Raw genomic sequence first — 18,888 nt, forward strand, 5'->3', positions numbered from 1 at the left:
CTTTGTGGTGAATACAGAATTCTAATTTTGCTCAAAATTGGAATGACCTTCTGAGCCAGCCCTGTCTTGCCTGTCTCTGCTGCCTTCTGCATTATCCTATTATTAAAGCCATGGCTGGTACCTCCTCATACAGGTCCTTCCTCATTCCCGGCACAACGAACCAGTGTAGCTGGACTACGTTGTCTACAAGTCAATACCTTTTACTGGATGCAGCCAGTGTTCAGGAGAACATAGGCATGTAGGCAGACAAAAAATTGCCAAGAGAGGCAAAATAGTTGCAAAGAGGTCCCTGGAGCGCACAGAGCTCCCTGTGAAGCCTTGAAAAGCTGGAATCAAAACTCAATTTAATTATCTCATAAGCTACATCTATATCAACCTACTCAGTATTATTGCATTGAATCACCTGCTCTGTCCTCAGCCGTCCCTCACCCCCATGCCTCCTTTCCAGCCCTGGGGCCCATACAAGAACATTGCACAGAGGTGTGGTAACATGTAACCTGCAAGGAGACAGTTGATGCCCCTGTTACGGTCTGGATAGCCACATTTGGGAGTTTCTCAGCGACATGATTCAGGTTGATCTGTTCCTTCATTGAATGCCAGTCACAGGCCCACATCCATTCACCTGCCCAGCAAGGCAGTTGCTCTATTCTTTGATAATGGTTGGTCCATGCTTTGTGCTTCTCACAGTTCACAGTCCACTTCCCAGGGGGAAGCTGTGCATGGGGACAGTCAGGTGAAGCACCTTGGATGGTTTTGCTAGAAATGTGTATCTGCTGTGCATACAGAGGTGTCACGCTGCAGAGTTCACAGTCACAGAGTGGTTGAGATAGGACCTTTGGAAGATCATCTTGTCCAACCACCCTTCTCAAGCAAGGCCACCTACAAGACATTGTCTAGGATTATGTCCAGATGCCTTTTGGCTGTCTCCAGGGACGGAGATATTTCCTGAGTGCTGTGCAGCACAAGCACCTCAGAGCCGCTCTGGGGATAACCAGAGTCCTGCACTGTGGATATAGACAAAAGCATCACATATCATCACCTGGAAGAGCAGTGCAGACAGGCAATAAAACCACACTGATGCCATCTCTGACTGCCAGTTCTTCCCAAACTGGACATAAGTCAGAGAAGAAGGGTTAATTGCAGATGAGATTTTGCAGGAAGTGTGGTTTGGAAAAATATCCTCCCATGTCTAACAGCAGATTTAATAGCACCAGGTAATGCGACCTAGAAAAAGCAGCAGTGTGCTACTTGTTTCAAAGCATTTTCTCACTTCTGTGTCTAGGTTGTCCGGAATTACAGATGTGTCCCAGCTTCTGTAGGGTTTGTAGCATCACAGCAGAACACAGAACAGTCTGAGGTTTATCTGTCAGTTAAAAAAAAAAAAAAAAACCTAGGCAAGTAGTTCAGGGGTAGAGAGATTTGAATGATAACCCTTCTTTTCTGTTTTCTGTTCTATGTTCTTTGTATTTGAAGCTTTGGTGCTTAGGTGTGTGTGGGGAAAAAATGTGTGTTTAAAGCCTAATTAAGGAAGCCAGGATAGGACTTGAGACACTCCCATAAATATGTTTATACAGCCAGGTTATATAGGTCAGTTGTGATTGAATTTGGTTGCGTTTTTTTAAAGAAGTGTATAGAGTTAAATTTTATTTAGATGAAGATTTATCAGAAGGATTCTGCAGTCATCTGATTAGTTCATTTGTGTTTAATGTGGAGGATTTAAATCAATCAAGTCTCTAATCAGTCTGGTTCTTGGTGTGGGGAACTAATTATTTACCTCTGCACACAAATTAGAAGAGCTGCAGCAGAAGGGACTTGGCCTTTCTGGGGAAGCCATCTGACCTTCCTACTAGGAGACATCTGCTCCCTAGTCCTGACCTTCTTCACCAAGAAGTGCAGGGGAACAAACTGTGGCCCATGATCTGGCTGGTGAGCAGTTGGGGAACCTGGTGAACTGGGGTAAAGAATGACATTTTCTTCCCACTTCTGATTGAAAGCTTTATCTTGGATTTCAAAGAAATCTGTGGCAAAATCAGTACTTTCCCTGCAAGGTTTGACATCAGTGATTTTAATGTTTCAATAAAGACTTGGTTTGTCAAAAACCAACCAACCAAAAAAAAAACCACAACCCCTCCCCCCCAAATTTCCTCATAAGGAAGTGCACAGGAAAGAAGAAATACCTTTTCCAGGAAAAATGGTAATATAATTTTTCTTTTAGGTTTCAGTCCAGCCTGGAGTGTACCTACCTCCAGGAAAGTGATGAAGCAAGTGTGTTATGTCTTCTTTATCTTCTTCTGTTCTTCTTTATCTTCTTCTGTTCTTCTTGTGTCAATGAGAAAAACGAAGACCATTAAAAAAAGCAAAATGAAATATCTATCAGAAATAGCAGCTGAGGAACATAGATACCTTTCCAGGATTTGTAGAAAGTGGCATCAAAGTGCTGGTGAGCACAGTAAAGAAGAAAATCACTCTGGTCATACAGGGCATCATCGCTTTCAAGGACATGTGCATGGAAGCAATGTGTATGGACTTGAAGCTTATCCATGGCGGGCTTTGCTTTTGAAGGAGTTAGAGCAACTGAGCTCATTGCACATACAGCTGGGCTTGGGGAAGGGTAAACTGCTGTCACGTGAGGTTGCAGAAGTGTCAGAGAGGAGTGTGAGACAGTCAACACTTGATTAAAGGGCAGTTCTCTGAGTTATGTATAATGATGAGCAATAAAATAATAGAAGTGCTGAAGTAGATACTGATTTTGGCATTTGCTGGCCAAGGCAGAATAAAGCAAACTTCTACTTTGCATGTTTGTTTATGTTGGGCAGGTCCCTTAAAATGGATCTAGAAACTTTTGAGGATCTGAACAAGAAAACAAAGATTGAAATGTAGATAAGAAGATTAACTGATAAAATAGAACAGAAGATTTACTAAAACCCAGCAGCTAATCAGTAGATAATCTTGGCAACGATGCCAGTACTAACGAGATGACATTTCTAGATATTGCCAGAGTTTTTGTAAAATAAATGATAGAATGTGTTAGGTTGGGTGTTACATGGTAGTTTCCAGGGATGGCTCATTCTCTTTGAATCATACATGGACGCTTCTATATCTTTACCCATGTCTTTGCCTCACTGACTTTTAAAATAGTCCAGGGATTAGTACACTAATGCAGAGTATGGAAGACCTGAATTATTAATTCATTTTTCTGCAGCTATTCAAAACAGCATTGCATAAGTAAGAGGTATAGTTGGGGTAGGGGCCCTTTCTGCTGTGACTGAAGCTGTTCTGAAAAAGGATTCAGGAGTCAGCCAGAGGAAAAGAATCACTAATCAACCAGCTGCGTTGCTTTGTTGGCTGGTGGATGATTGGGTTATGGGCTCTGTTCCCCAGGGCTTACTCGACGAAAATGGCAATGTATCCCTGTGTTCCTCCTTCCTGGAAAGGTGTCCCTTCTGTCAGACTCCTGTTCCATAAGGAGAGTGGGAGGGCAATGCTCCATTTTCCCAGTGGGCTGGCCAGTCCTGAGGACACCTGCAGGTCCCCATTCTTCCAGTGAGTTGTTCAGGAGAAAACCCAGCTTTTGCCTGCTTAATAAAGGCAGAAGCACTTCTAGGATGGCAAAGATACAGCACATTGGGATACTAGAAAATTATAGTCAGGCAGTGTGGAGTTTAGACTTAGCTACTTTTAGGAAGTAAACAAACAAGGTGTTTGGGGATTATTATAGAAAGCTTAGGCTTCTGCCTAAGCAAACCCTACTTCATATTACTTACTTGGCTTCCCGTGTCCAGGCACTCGGGACACCTACTCCTGCAAGCAGCCAGTCTGTATGACCCTGTTGTTGAATCTTTCAAAGGGCCAGATTTTTAAAACTTCAGATGGGTAGTCAGGGGAACTTAGTCACCCAACTTGCATTAAAATAATGAGTATATGTGTATGAAGATGACTAAGAGCTAGTCTGTGTTCAGCAAGAAGTCATCAAACCAATCTCATTTCTTTCTGCAATATGCAAAGAGACCATATAGGAAGAAATTTAATGAGTAGTACAGCCTAGGTTTAGCGAGGTTTTTGACATTGTACCACAGGATATTTTTATAAGCAAGCTAGGGAAGCATGGTCTACATAAAACTGTTGTCACATGAGTTTGTAATGATTGTTATACTGGAGGGATAAGTTAAGAAAGGTAGCAGCATTGCTTATTTTCATTCCTGGAAGGATAAGTAGGCATAAGGTCTATATTGCTAGATGTCAGAAAGCAGAATGGGACTGTGGTTCATCTGTATACTGTCAAAGTCATAACTGTGGGATTTAACAGTTGGAAAAGTGGTATGGAAAAATACAACATAAATCATCAAGATAAATGTGAGTTTCTGTGTTTAGATAAGAATACCAAGTGCACCCATATTGTCTGGGTAATGTCTGACTGGGCAGCACAACTGCAGAGAAGCAGCTGTATTATGGTGGATCACAGGCTGAATGTAGGGTTACACTTTCATACTGGTGTGAAAAGGCAGATACTTTAATGAGATGAGCAAATGAGTAATGCTGCAGAAGTAGTTCTTTCTGTTTCCTTGGTGTTGGCAAATCCTGACCTGAAAGTCTCTGTTGAGCTTTGGGTACAGCGCTTCCAGGAAAATGCTGCCTACCTGACGGCCTACAAGAAAGACCCTGAGTCTGGAAAATGTGTGCTACCAGGAAATACTAAAACACTTGAGAGGGGGTTTCCAGGGAAAAGAGAACAGAGATGATAAAGTATAACAGTCTTCAGATACCAGGCGCGTAGCTCTGAGGAAGGAAGTCAACCTTTGTTCTTTTTTTCCCTCCTCATCTTTTTTTATTTTTATTCAATCTCAGCAAAAAGTCAGAACAGATTTTTAGTTGAAAGAAAAGTGAGGCACTGAGGTGTGTTATCCAAGGAGGTTATGGAAGTTCACGATCAAAGGATAGGCCTGTGTTGGGGAATAAATTGCATCCATCCCTTCTCTGTGAACAGATAAATTAGATGATCTCACAATATTTCTGCTATCTGTATACTGTCTTATTCCTATTAATTTCTTTAATTTTTGAGATTTCCAATTCATTATTAACAACAGGAAAGCAAAGTAGACAAGTAGAATTTTTCCTCTTGGGTTATGTTGACTGAATAAGCCTTGTAATTTAACTGGATCACTGAAACATGTATATCTCTGTGTGTATCTGTGTGTATATATATGCATACATACATACATGCATATTTTTTCACATACATATCCCTACACACGTATACTGTCACTTCAGGCTACATTGCCCAACATTGTCAGCTGCAGTGTGTAACCCTAAATCAGGTGCAAGCAAAATGGCCTCCTCCAGAAAAATAAGCAAGCTTATGCCTGATCAGCACAAGGAAGTGAATCGCTCAAGAGCGCTGATGGAAACAGTCAAGTCATGTAAGCCAGTACCCTGGGCTATGTAAATCTCAGCTAGAAAAAAAAGGAAGGTGAGCCAACCATCCAGATCTCATCTTCCCACCAAAAAAGACACCACCTCATCTGACTAAAAGGGATGGATCATACCACAGAAGGTTATGCCTGCCATTTCTGTCCAGTGTTTCCCTTCAGTAAGGGTCTGGTAATCTTCACCTCTGTCCCGTGTGGCCCTACTTTGATCCCACGGGACCATAATGCCATGAAGTGCTGATACGAGTAAAGACCTTTGGGGTGAAGGCTATCATTTCTGCACAGAAAAGGGACAAATCAGTGGAAGCCTGTCTCAGTAGTGGTGTTACAGATTGAACTTGGCCAGCTTTTCTGCTTAAGTTGTAAAAATCATTTGAAATATCTTTCCCTGTGGGTCTATATATTCTTCTACAGTTCAGCAAGGTACTTCTGGCAATATTTTTCTCTTTCATCTCAAAATGATGGAGTAGAGTATTGTAAAATCTGGTTTAGCATTAGTCTTCTGTCTTGTTTGCTGGTAATGAAGTCGTGGACTTTTAACTTCCAATAATTGGTGTTGTAGTTAACATTTAGGTAATCTGAAAAGGCCATAGGTACACACCAGTGTTAATAGACACATCATGAAAGGCAGGTGCAAGAGGAAACACAATAATCAGATACCATGCTTGCAAATCACCACTAAATTGATGAATAGCTTTATTTACCGCTTTCTTTCTGGGCAGCTTTATGGTTTGCTTCTTGTTTGTTTATTTTTAATTCTTGCAATTATTTTTCTTTCTGTAGGTTTTCAACATGAAAATGAGCAGATGACAAAGTTAAGCATCATTTTCCAGTGATAAACAAGAATGAGTGTGCTTCCTGCACTAGGGGAAACACATTAAATAATAAGTTCAGGGTGACAGATTAAAAGAGAAAGGAGAAGCACACTGCGTATGGTCTTTAACACCTGTAAATTTTAGTTTGTGTGCAATGTAGTCAGCAGGTAATGCCCACTGCACAAACTCACTGTCATACAGGGATTAGGCCTGTTGTGTTCATGCTCAGCCTCTTAATTGGTGTCAGTCTGGATCAAACCATGTTGTAACTTCACCATTTTCAATTGGGCTGCACCTCAAGTACTGTGTGCAGTTTTGGGCCTCTCAGTACAATAAGGTGCTGGAGTGTGTCCAAAGAAGGGCAATAAAGCTGGTGAAGGGTCTAAAGCACAAGTCTGATGAGGAGCAGCTGAGGGAACTGGGGCTGTTTAGCCTGGAGAAGAGGAGGCTGAGGGGAGAGGCTCTCTACAGGTACCTGAGGCTCTCTACAGGTACCTGGCAGTAGGTTGTAGCCGTGTAGGTGTTGGTCTCTTGTCCCAAGTAACAAGTGATAGGACAAGAGGAAATGGCCTCGGGTTGTGCCAGGAGAGCTTTAGATTGGATATTAGAAAAAAAATTCTTCACCGAGTTGTCAAGCACTGGAACAGGCTGCCCAGGGAAATGGTTGAGTAACCCTCGCTGGAGATATGTAAAAGACGTGTGGATGTGGTGCTTATGGACATGGTTTAGCAGTGGACTTGGCAGTGCTTGGTTAACAGTGGGACTTGATAATCTTAAAGGTCTTTTCCAATCAAAATTATTCTACTGTTTTGTGAGTTAGAAAAGGAGGAATTTGATACTCCCGATTTATAAAGAGAAGTTGTTTTATTTTCCTGGTGCTTTTACAGTAATAATTGCATAGAAGATGTCATTATGTGACATTCAGTGTGTGCCCCTTTGTTTTAGTACAGAAGAAAACAAGAAAAAACTTGTTTGAAGGGTGCCATTTGAGATGCTAGGCAGCTGTATGTTGTACAAACTCTTCACACCAGAGATTTGGCAAAGGGCAATATTCTATCATATGCTAATACAAGTCTAAATAGAAAATGTGCTTGCTTATTCCTTTATTTAAAAAAAAATGTACTGCAATCCTCTTATAGTAATAGTAATTCCTTCAAAGCTTTCCATGTTCAAATAGCTTATGCTTGTGATTGGCACCTTAGAAATCTGAGAAGTTTAAGTGAGTAAGTGAATAGACACAGTGAGGTTTGCAAAAGTTAATCCCCCAACAGCTGTGGGCAAGCAGAGTGGGCGGATTGCTCTCTTTACCAGTGCAGAAAACATGGTGTTGAAGTGGTCATTTCCTTTCCATAGAAAATACCTTCTTTACAGTCACAGTAGAACCTACCATCACCTCTACAGCAGGGGTGCTATTGGTACACAGTGATGGGCACCTCTCTCTCAGCAGATGCTAGCCCCTGGACAAAAGCATTTTGGTTTTCAGTAGAAATAACTTCACCTTTGCCTCACGCCCATTTTGTTTCCATCCTCGAGTCAGGAAGCTGAGTGGAAACAGCTATTAATATAACACATCACTTTCTTCAAAGTGCTGTTTCTTCCATAGCTTTTCATTTAATACATTTTACTCACAAGTAGCAACCCTTAAACTCCAGCCCCACAAAACACTGTGGGAGAAAGTCAGCAGGCAGCTGAGATCTGCCTCTGTATTCCTTCTTCTACTCAGCCTCTGCATTCAGGCTGAAGCCAACAAGGGATGGTATCTGTGAGTGTCCCAGCTCAGGGCCTCTGCCCTGATCATCTGCTTCCCCTTGCTTAAAATGGCAGTTTCATCTCCAAGAGCTTTCCCTCCAGGTCCCACTGGAAAAACTAAGACTGCTTCCACCATCAAACCAGACTGGTACAAGATAACCCACATCCCTGGAACTTCTGTATTCCTCTCTTGATTTCCAGGAAGGAAAAATAAAAGCATTTGCCAGAAAATGTTGTTCACATTTTGTTCATTTACAGGAATAGGAAGTAGAATAGGAGAGTAGTTGGATTGTATATCAATCAGATTGCAGTCACCAGAGTTATCACCCTACGTGTCACATGTACCAAATTCTGTCTCTCCCCACTCACCCTTGTCAGGTATTCTTGCTTAAGTTTTGGGGTGCTTGAAGACACAAGTCATGGGCAGGCCATCTCCTTCCTAGCTAGTTAGGTCTTTAAAGACTGTGGCATCCAAAACTGCCTGGGTATGCTGTAGCCAGTATAAAAGAGAAGTTTTGTGCGAGGGAGAAACCCAAACCAGACTAAGTCTCTCCTTCAGGCACAGACACGTATGTGTGGAAGGTGTGTGTTAAGGTCCCCACTTCAGAGAAGGATTTAGTTCTCTGTAGAAACTGGCAGACATCAAGAGAGCCCAGTACAGAATACTAAATAGCTTTACAGTTAAAGCTCATGTGTAGGTTGGGTGTTCAACTGCATGCTCTGAAATAGGCAACATCCCCTTTTCCAGTATCCCCGGGGTAATTGTTCTGGTCAGGTCTGTCCCTTTTTGTAAGTGGAAGTTCAGGAAGGATTTCTAGCAGAAAGAGATTTTCCCCTGATAGAAATATAGACACACCTCTGGCCATTCAGACCCACAAAACTTTCCATTTTCCAGAGGATTTTATTCTTTTTTTACTTTTGTCAGTTTAGCTGATTACCAGCAGACAGAGCATTTGGATGAATGGATGGATGGATGTGTTGGAAGCTAAGTGAGGAGACTTCATGGTAGAGGTGTTTCAACATGTAAAAGTCTTCAACTAGTTTGTGGGCTGAGCTTGGTTCTATGTCTGTAGGACAGGACTCACCTCCCTGGCTGCCTTACCTGTTTTGCTGAAGATCGGCCTCTGATCTTTTCACATTTGTGATGCCATGGTAAATATGGAGGTTCTGCTGTGATTAAACAAAACCAAATCAATAAAAAAAATTAACATTCGTAATTGAAATAGTGCCATTTAATTTTTTCCTTATTTTAAAGATATTTGAACATTTGAAATATATTCTAATGTCTCAAGTACTGCATGGAAACCTTTATTCCCTGAAGAGGCCAAATAGTAATTCCTAATGCTCTCTGAGTCTGGTCTGGGACTTTGTAGTTGCTCTAGCTTTTATGTGCTTGTGATTGAAGAAAGAGTCTCCCAGCTCCCCCTTGTGTGGATGCTTTACTCCTGCTATGTCAAGCAGAAAACAAATGTGATTTGTGCTGCTTTTGATCAGACATTTCTACAATGCTTTGGTGCTAGAAAGCAGAATAATACTGTCACAATTTTTAAATTAACAAAATATGCCTAGAAGGGATTGGTAGCTCTTGTTCATCTGATTAATGTCAGGCTTGTAAAGTCTGTTCGCCAACAAAAAGGGCAGCTCACACTCAAGTGAGAGATGTTAAAAACTGAGATTCTTCATTTCAGTGAATCTCTGTGTTTTAGTTATAATCTCCTAGTGCAGCACCTAAGACCACATCACAAAGTCAACCAGCATTGAGGGAGTTGAATTAGATTGTAACTGTGTTAGCTTTTAATTAGATTTGAAATGGCTATCCCACTGTAGTGCAGCAAGCAACCAAGCCAGTACCTTCCCCTCAGGCCTTATTACTGACAACAACCTTAGCATGGATCTGCATATTCAGCAGCTGGGTGGATAGGTGTTCTGTATTGGGAAATACAAGCAGGATTTGAAAAACACAGGATATCTTTTGTACAATTCAATATTTGTTCTCAAACCAGGGGAGTAAGGGACCTCCCCTTCTAAAACATCTGTGTTCTGGCAGGAGTTCTTTGATGCAGCTTTTGTCTAACAGGTATCATCTGATACCTGCTCAACAGTGAAATCAAGGCAGCACAGGTAGCAAGTACATTCTGTGCCACCTGATATATTTCTATGGGTTTATTTTTCCCTTATGTACATTTCTATTCCTCCAAGATGTGCTCTGAGGCATTTCCAATTTCAGCATTCCGCCTGTCTCATCTAATTCAATTGGAAGCTTTTCTGGGCAAGGACCATATATGGATTCTGTTTTCAAGTTCCATTACACAGCAGTTCTGCAAAGTGATCTTTTAAAAAGGTATCATGATGAGGAAAAGAACTTTGCTTGCCCACGGGGATTTCACATGTGAGAAGAGCATGTCCTGATGTCCCAAGCCTTCAGCAATAGTGTACCCACAGGTGCTCCACCTCCACTGGAAACAATCAGTGTGATATTGGATTTTGCTTAGGGTTTCCATTAGATGGGAAGAAGCTGGCTTTTTCTTTATTTCATTTTATCATTTTAACATTTGCTTCTCTTTCAGGTGTGAACAGAAAAGTTACCTATTCCCTGGCAGACTCTGCAGATGGTTACTTCTCAGTTGACCGGTCATCAGGAATCATTATTTTGGAGCATCCTCTTGATAGAGAGCTTCAGTCTTCCTATAACATCAGTGTAAAGGCATCAGATCAGAGCATTGTGCTGACCTTGTCCTCATTTGCCACCGTTACTATTACGGTGCTAGACATTAACGACAACCCCCCTGTGTTTGAAAGAAGAGATTATCTTGTTACGGTGCCTGAAGACACCTCACCTGGCACTGAGGTCCTTTCTGTTTTTGCTACAAGCCAAGACATTGGTACTAATGCTGAGATCGCCTATCTCATCAGATCAGGGAATGAGAAAGGGAAGTTCAGGATTAACTCAAAAACAGGTTTGTAAAGTGGCTCTTACTCGCAATGCAAAATGACAGCATCAGAAAAATGTGAATGCTTTGGGGAAGGCTCTTGAACCAAAAAATTTCCAAGGACAGAGAGTTGGAGCTTGTCAATGTGGAATTAGTTGCACAGTTAAAAACCAATTTTAAGTTGGAGAGTGATGTAAATTACAGTCACACTTGGGTGCCGCAGCTCAAGTGGAGAGTACTTTTCTCCATTAGCATGTCTGTTGAAGTCAATGTGGATGTGACAACCTATTAGCCAAACTGCAATCCTTAAGAGTTATGCACACGTGCAATATTTACCTGCTTACCAGCTCAGTACAGTCTCAACACTCTGGACCTTAGCAAGCACTAGACGGTGCTATCAGGACCAAATAGCTGGCAGTCCCATCACTTCAGGCGGTGACTGCTGTCTATACAGCTGTATGAATCTCCACTGACTTAGGTTGCTTCTGATTTGTGTTGTCTGACAATTTATTTCAGTCATGATTTGAGTTTGTTGGTTGTGGGTTTTTTGGTTGTACATTACAAATTTTCAAAACATACCACTGCTTCTTTTTAAGAAATACTAAGAAAAGCTGCCTTATTTGGTCCAAATGGTTCATACTCCTTGAATTTCCTTAGAAGTATATATTCTTTATCCTTACTGAGGTTTTAATCCATCAGCAGACAGTAAGCTATGATTCCTTTGAGCTTCCTGTAGTGGATCCCCTTTTTCTCATAATATTGAGGATGACCAGTGCAAATCTGGCAGCAGAGCTTCAGATCAAAACAATCTTGATTTTGAAAGCTGAAGGTAACACTTCTTGTGAGTGCAGCTGTAATAACCAGTAACCTGGAAAATCTCAAAATGATGCATTGTGTCATTTATATTACTGCATGCAGAAATCTTTTTGCACTCCATGGAGGCCACTGCCTTACATGTAAGGGACTTAACATAATTGTGTGTTGTCTGTTATCTTCATAATGTTGATTAGCACTAACAAAATTTAAACATAAATACGCCTAGACAGCGATACTTAACTTCACGTTTTACAATGAAGCCAAGAAGATAAATCAATAAAAACCCATAATGAAGCTTAATCACACAGAGAAGGAAAAAAAACCCTATTTATTATTCATTAATGTGTGACAGCTCCATTATTATCGGTTTAGAGGCAGGAGCTCAGTTTCCAGACAGCCAGGTGCTGATGTAGCATGCTTGATCAGGGCTTGAAAAATAATGCCCTTCACACCATTTATCAGTGGGAACTCTCTGCTAGCCACTTGGAAGCTTCTCTTCATGGCTCCTGCTTCCAGCAAGTCATGCTGAAAGGTAGGATGCATTTGGAGAGAGACCAGATGAGATTAAGTAGAATGATCTGAGGTCTATAAAATGTGACTTACAAAGAAAAACTAAAGGAATTGAGGCTATTTAAGGTAGAAGAGAGAAGACACGCTGTTAGTATTCAAGCTTGTAAAAATACTTATAAAAAGGAGAGGAATAAACTGTTTTCCAAGCCCAGTCATGAGAAAAGAAGTAGTGAATGTGTTTAAATTGCATTTGGATTATTTCGGCTAAATGATAGAAAGAAATTCTTCACTCAAAATATATTTCCTTAGAAGGTTAGGAAACTGATGCTGTTAGAGGTTTGTAAGAACAATAGAGATTAGCTCCTTCAAGAATGATTAGGTTTAGCTGACCTGTATTGGGTCAGCTATAAAATAACCTTTAAGCTCCATACATCCCTCATAAGCCTCATACATCCCATACTCATAAATGAGTCTATATTGGAAAGGACTTGGCTTGCCAAGGATCAGTATTTGCTTCTAAATCTTTCCTGCCATGCCCAGTATCATGTCCTTCAAGGCATCACCAATCATCTGTGCACAGTCAACTCCCCAGTTCTTGTTAAGGTTGTGGGTACATAGAGAAGAAGTGGAGGGCCCGTGTAAAAGGCATTTCTGTCCTAGAGGGGTCTGGATCCACAGAGTGAGTTAAGTTAAAATTAAGAGAATCTTAATTTTCATTGTGTGTTAGGGAACCCAAAATTTATAAACCTAGTTGAGTGGGGAAGTCCCTGTTTAATCACATAAATGATAGACAACTGATTTCTCAAAGGTATTCATACCCCATTCATTTGTATTTAATTCATGAGAAGTTAATTACGTGGGAGTGAATTTCTGTTGACTTGTCAGGGCTGATTTCCAGAGTCGGCATCCGGTTCTCCCACAGGCTCTGTGCATCAGCTCAGGCAAATGGGTGGATATGGCCCCCACTTCACCCTCTCCACTATTGCTATAATAAAAGTTATTTTCATGAGAAACCATTCATTGCTTCACGTTTTGTGAAGGTCCTTTCTGCAGAGTCAACCCAAGTGCCATTGGCATCATTCTTTAATCAAACAACAGCAGTAGAAATCTGACCAAATATTTTTATTGGATTGGGCATCATTACAGTGAGAGCAACATATCTTGTTTGAGTGCCATGGTGATAAATAGCATGCTGTACTGTTTACTACAGTCAAATCCCTTTGTCCATAGCATTTATTTGTTTTTCACTGCCTGTTGACATTCCCTCCCTTGCTTCAAAGGAGCGATTTCCATTTTTGAAGCTTTGGATTATGAATCGTGTAAGGATTTCTACTTAGTAGTGGAAGCAAAAGATGGAGGTACTCCAGCCCTGAGTGCTGTTACAACTGTGAATGTAAACGTGACAGATGTTAATGACAACGCACCGAAATTCAGCCAGGTGGTCTACAGTGCCGTCATCAGCGAGGACGCTGCCATTGGTGATTCAGTGATAATGGTGAGTGAGGCCAGGGGTGGCAATAGGCAGGGTGAAAACCTCTGCCACACTACCTTTCAATGAGGTCCTGATGGTTAATAATGAGAACTACTGCATCTTGAATCACCCCAACTGTTCTCTAGCCAATATTCTGTGTCTCCTACCGCTTTCCAAGCTGCTGCCATTTCCCCCCCCCCAAAAAGAAAGCATCAGGAGCACTGACTGTCTCTTTTTAACCCCAATATGCTGTTAAAGAGTAATGGCATGTTTGAGGCATTCCATTACATGAGTCAACTAGAAACAAGTGGCTTTTACTGGAAAGTCAGAACTCAACTTTTCAGTCAAATGTGTAGCACTTGTGCCACACAGTATTTGCATTGATTTGGTCTCGCTTATAGGATGCCATACCCAAACCATACTCTTGTGACAGAACTTGCAGATACAGAAATAAAGGGTTATATGGAATATTATGATTTAAATATGTTTTAAGGCTATAATTCTGAACGGTCCAAGAGGAGTCTCCTATCAAAAACCAATTGCCTTGATGCTGCAGAGGTGTGCAGTTCAGATGCAGTTAGTCTAATGGAACATAAAGTCTTACTCTTTGGGCTGTTGAGTAAATAATGTAGCGTATGGATGGCTAAAAAAATCACTCGGCTAACTTTCACTCTTCCTTCCAAAAAGCTGATAGCAGAAGATCTGGACAGTCCTTCCAATGGCCAGATACATTTTTCCATAGTGAATGGGGATCAAGACAATGAATTTTCGGTTGATCCTGTTTTGGGACTTGTGAAGGTTAAAAAGAAATTGGATCGAGAAAGGGTAAGGCATGGAGGACTTCCTAACTTACAATGACTTACAGATGTGTATTGATCTCAACCCTGCTGCTAGCTCTTGTTGAAGAAGCTTCTTTTATACACTGCCACAATCCACCTGAGATGCTCTAACAGGTCATTCTAATGCTGTTGCACTTATTCCCACCCCAGCCCTATCCTCAATCCTATCTGCAAGCCAACTCTGCTAGAATTCCCATCCTGCACCAACACAGCACCTGAGGCCAGGTTGGGGAAAAAAAAAAGCAACCCTGGATTTCAATTCTGGTGCCACCAGCAGCTGCGGCTGTGTTATTGAACTGCCTCCTCTCTCCTGCGTGTGCAAGCACACACGTGCAGCGGTGTGTGCAACTGAGTGATTACAACATACTCCAGATTGTGCCACCAAGCACGGAGCTGAGACCTCAGCCATTAATTAGCGCTCTGCAAAACATGTCACAGGGGAGGTGATGTTATGAAGTGGCCGGGCTGTACCAAAAGCAAAAGAGTGCTTCATTAAACAGATTCTGCTGCTTTGTTTGCTCACCAGATTATTCATTCGGGGTGATTTATCACCATTTTGCCATAGCTAGCAATTAGCAGCTTTCAGAAAAAAACAAACACGCACAGTTGCCTGTGCTACTTAGCAGGGCAGGAGGGTGCTACATGGCTTCAAAAGTCTTGTAACACATAAAAACCCCCATGTATCTTGCTTCAGAGCACTGCATCTGCTAAACTGGGGAAGCTGACGGCTATCCCCAGAATACGGGATCAGCTGGATAAACACTCTATGGGAAGCAAGGCTACTGCTTACATCAGTGGCAAAGAGCCTGTCCATATTTACCACAAAGGCAGGATTTCACTGTCAGTGTTTGAGGGAAGAATGACTTCAGTGCGGTCTGTCAAGGACTGGGAGGTAATGTTGCAAATTGTCGAGGACTGGGAGGTAATGTTGCAAATTTGCTGCAATATATTTCTCTTAATTTCACAGTAGGATTTTTTTTAGTATCCAAAGTGTGCTCGTGTACATCTGCCTCCAGACACGCGCAGTCACCCTCACCAGCATGTGCATGTTTAATGCTGGCTCCATTAGGGCTGCATTTTCCAAAGGTTCTCTCGGTTAAAATCAGCGGCGATATTGTCTTTTTCTTTGCTTCCTTGGCACAAATCCTAGACACAGGTGTTTCTTCTTTCCCTTCAGGGAAAATGATACATGATCCCCCATCTGCTGTAGATCCCTGAAGACAGTGCTGACTCCCAGGTTTCAGTGGTTTAAGGAAACTCATTTCCAGAGCTGTAATCACATAGAAAACATGACTTTTGCCACCTACCTTTGGAAATGAAAGCAAACACATACAAAATTTGAGAGAGAACCCACAAAACTGTCAGCCAGGACTTTAACTAGCAGGAATTAACATCTTGAAAGGGAGAAAAAAAAAAAAAAAGAGATTCTTTGCCTCAGTTTCCAACTTGCCATAGCTCAGGATTCTTCCTCCCTCCCCTGGCACTACACCCCCACCAACCTGCTGTCTTTCTCCTTCCTACCACCCCTCCAAAAAAAACTCTTATCTTCTTCTCTAGCTTGGCCCTGCATCCCAAAGAGTTTCCTTTTTTTTGTACACTTTGCCTGTACTCCTCCCTCCTACCCAAATGACTTTTATTTTTCAAATGGCTTTGGATTTACTCCAACCCTGATAAAGCACCGCTAACAGGTTGTTGTTCCCCTCCGTGTGGGTGTGTTTTCCCCTTTCCAGCCCCACACCAAGAGGCTGGGTGGGGGGTGTTTTACCTGGCACACAGTTTGCCCTTCGCTCCCTCCCCTGTGGAAGGATTTACAGGCAGACGTGTCAGCAGGTCTCCCTGGGGAGCACAGAGCGATATGCAGCAAAAAGCAGTCGTAAGACGTATGGAGGCCAACATAAGGATGCAGTTCATGAAATCAAACTGCTACCCATACGCTCTGCATAGACAGAGCTTTTGCAAATTGTCACATACGCTCACACCTCAGGCACGGGCACATATGTGCGTAGAGGGCCCATGGGTGATGCGCTGAGCTGCCCACGCCATGATGAGTAGTTTGTGGCTGTTGCAAACAAGTATGCTCAAAAAACCCCTTTTCTACTGAATGGTGGGTAATATCCTGTTGCTGCAGAGACTGTGCTGTCCCTAGGAGTCCCAAATGATTTCCAGTGTGTTTAAGCCAGCTGCCTGGGACTTTGTTCTTGGTTCGCCATCACCATGTTAGAAGCACTGCGTGTTGAACTGAGGCTGCCTCTAATAAGCAATTTATACAAACCAGCCATAAGATAAATAGAATCAGGTCACAAATCCCAGCTGACACAAAGGAGAGCTGACAGTGTCAGCTACAGCAGTAATGGCTGAGTTTGGATATTATCCACCGTTTATTTTCTGTCTGCCCCTTTGTTTCAGAAATGCATCATCTGATGCATCACTGTTATTTTAATGCAGTGAAACTGTTATGTTTATTGATGGCCTTATAAAGCAGAAGTCGGGACACAGTATGGCAATAAACAGGATAATGTTATACTAAGGGCAGGGAAGGTAATGAGGCCAAACAGCTTTCCTTAGAATATGGTAGGTGGTGCACTGGATGTAAAGAGCATGAGTTAAAATTTAAGAACACTTTCACAATGATTTAATGTTTTCACCTTTTTGCAGATATCTGGTTATTCGTTAGTTATCCAGGCAAGGGACAGTGGTACCCCTCCTTTGTCTTCATCTGCGACGGTCAATGTAGACATTTCCGATGTGAACGATAACGGCCCGGTGTTTACTCCAGCTAACTATACAGCTGTAATTCAAGTAAGTTCTTCCTGTGCATCTAAAACTTTCTTTGAATTTTAAAATACAAAAGCATTTGGTTTCAGTTAAGTAGCTTTTGCTGAATTATGTGCCAAAGATGTATCAAGTGACTTTTTTCAAAGGAAAGTATAAACATGTCTTTCTTAAATCTTTGGTGAATTTCTGTTTGGTGGGGCTCCTTAACCTCAGTGTCTGTTACACATTTTTCTATTCATCCTGATTGCACCAGAAATTGATTTCTGGCTTCAAAAATTCTGAGTCGGGATGAGCTTGCACTTCTTTGCACCTTGCTCAGGGTGCGGGTCTTAAGGCTTAGTCAGTCCTGACCAGACAGTATGAAGCAGAGCTCATCAGTCCCTGGAGATGTGGTGGTACCTCCATCTCTGCTACCAGTCCATGCAGCATAAGCTGTGCCACATTAAATGCTGTCTTGGGCAAAGAGCTTCAGCCGAATATTATCAATAGCAATGTGTGGTGTTTTATCATTGTGATATGTATAATTTTAATCCTTTTCTTTATACACTGTGTATATGTGTAAAGGAAAATAAACCAGTGGGCACAAGCATTTTGCAGCTGGTAGTGACAGACAAAGACTCTTTTCACAATGGCCCCCCTTTTACCTTCACCATCCTCACTGGCAATGAAGAGGAGGAGTTTACGCTGGACCCAAACGGCGTCTTGAGATCTGCAGTCATTTTCAAGCACATGGTTGCAACTGAGTATGTGCTCTGCGTGCAGGTAAGGCTTGATTTTTGCGTCTGCACAACAAACAAAACCCCTCATGGTGGTAGGTCATCTGTGCGTTGACTGTATGGGTTGGTTTTAATTGACTGTATTCTATGAGTAAATACCATGCATTCCGGTTTACAAGTGCACAACATGGTATATTTCCTTTGATGTCCTTAAACCTAATTTCACATAAATATAAATGGGTAGCCAGCCACTTTCCAATTTCCTCCGCATGAAATGGATTTTCTGAGCAGTGGCCGTTTTGATTTAAGATTTTCATCTTTTTTTTTTTTCTTTTTTCCTGCAGCTAAGCGAGGAAAATAAGCAAAAATGCATTATATACATATAAATACACCCCAGAACGAGTGACAGCAAAATATTGTTCTAGGAAGGAAAATCACTTCTGCTTTTAAGTCATAAATTTAATCATAAATTTTTGGAAGCCTACCAAGAATTCATGAAATCACATTTCCAAGGTCAACCTAGCTTTTAAAAATGTGAAAATAAGACATGCTATAGAAGTCCAGCTCAAACTTGGCTTTAGAGGCATTGTTGAGGAACTTTGTTACCAGGGTAATTCTGATTACAAAAAAACTGTAAATCCAAAAGTAATTTGTCCCCATTTCTCAGGCCTGCCAGAGAAGATGTAGTAGGGCTCAGTAAATAAGCAAGTCTAGGGAATGAACTACACCTCCTCATTGAATTGGGACATGGTCCTCTAATGTAAGTCTGAAATGCAGGCTTCCTCTTGCTTGCTTACCAGGGTTGATTTCCCTAAATACAGCCTGTCTGCACCTTTACAAG

General features: G+C 41.7%; 1 protein-coding gene across 4 annotated transcripts in view; it reads left to right on the plus strand.

Moving 5' to 3' along the window:
* Positions 1 to 18,888, plus strand: part of FAT3 (FAT atypical cadherin 3) — a gene marked incomplete at both ends in the record, with an annotated part of 342,641 nt that overhangs the window by 281,644 nt on the left and 42,109 nt on the right. For all 4 annotated transcript variants that reach the window (XM_084265956.1, XM_084265958.1, XM_084265957.1 and 1 more), the window contains 5 exons: positions 10,558 to 10,947; positions 13,527 to 13,741; positions 14,405 to 14,542; positions 17,212 to 17,355; positions 17,896 to 18,093. In XM_084265956.1, the coding sequence (XP_084122082.1) occupies positions 10,558 to 10,947; positions 13,527 to 13,741; positions 14,405 to 14,542; positions 17,212 to 17,355; positions 17,896 to 18,093 (1,085 nt within the window). The remainder of the gene's footprint in view (positions 1 to 10,557; positions 10,948 to 13,526; positions 13,742 to 14,404; positions 14,543 to 17,211; positions 17,356 to 17,895; positions 18,094 to 18,888) is intronic.

Source organism: Gallinula chloropus (assembly GCF_964237585.1).
Source record: "Gallinula chloropus genome assembly, chromosome: 1".
Lineage (NCBI taxonomy): Eukaryota > Metazoa > Chordata > Aves > Gruiformes > Rallidae > Gallinula > Gallinula chloropus.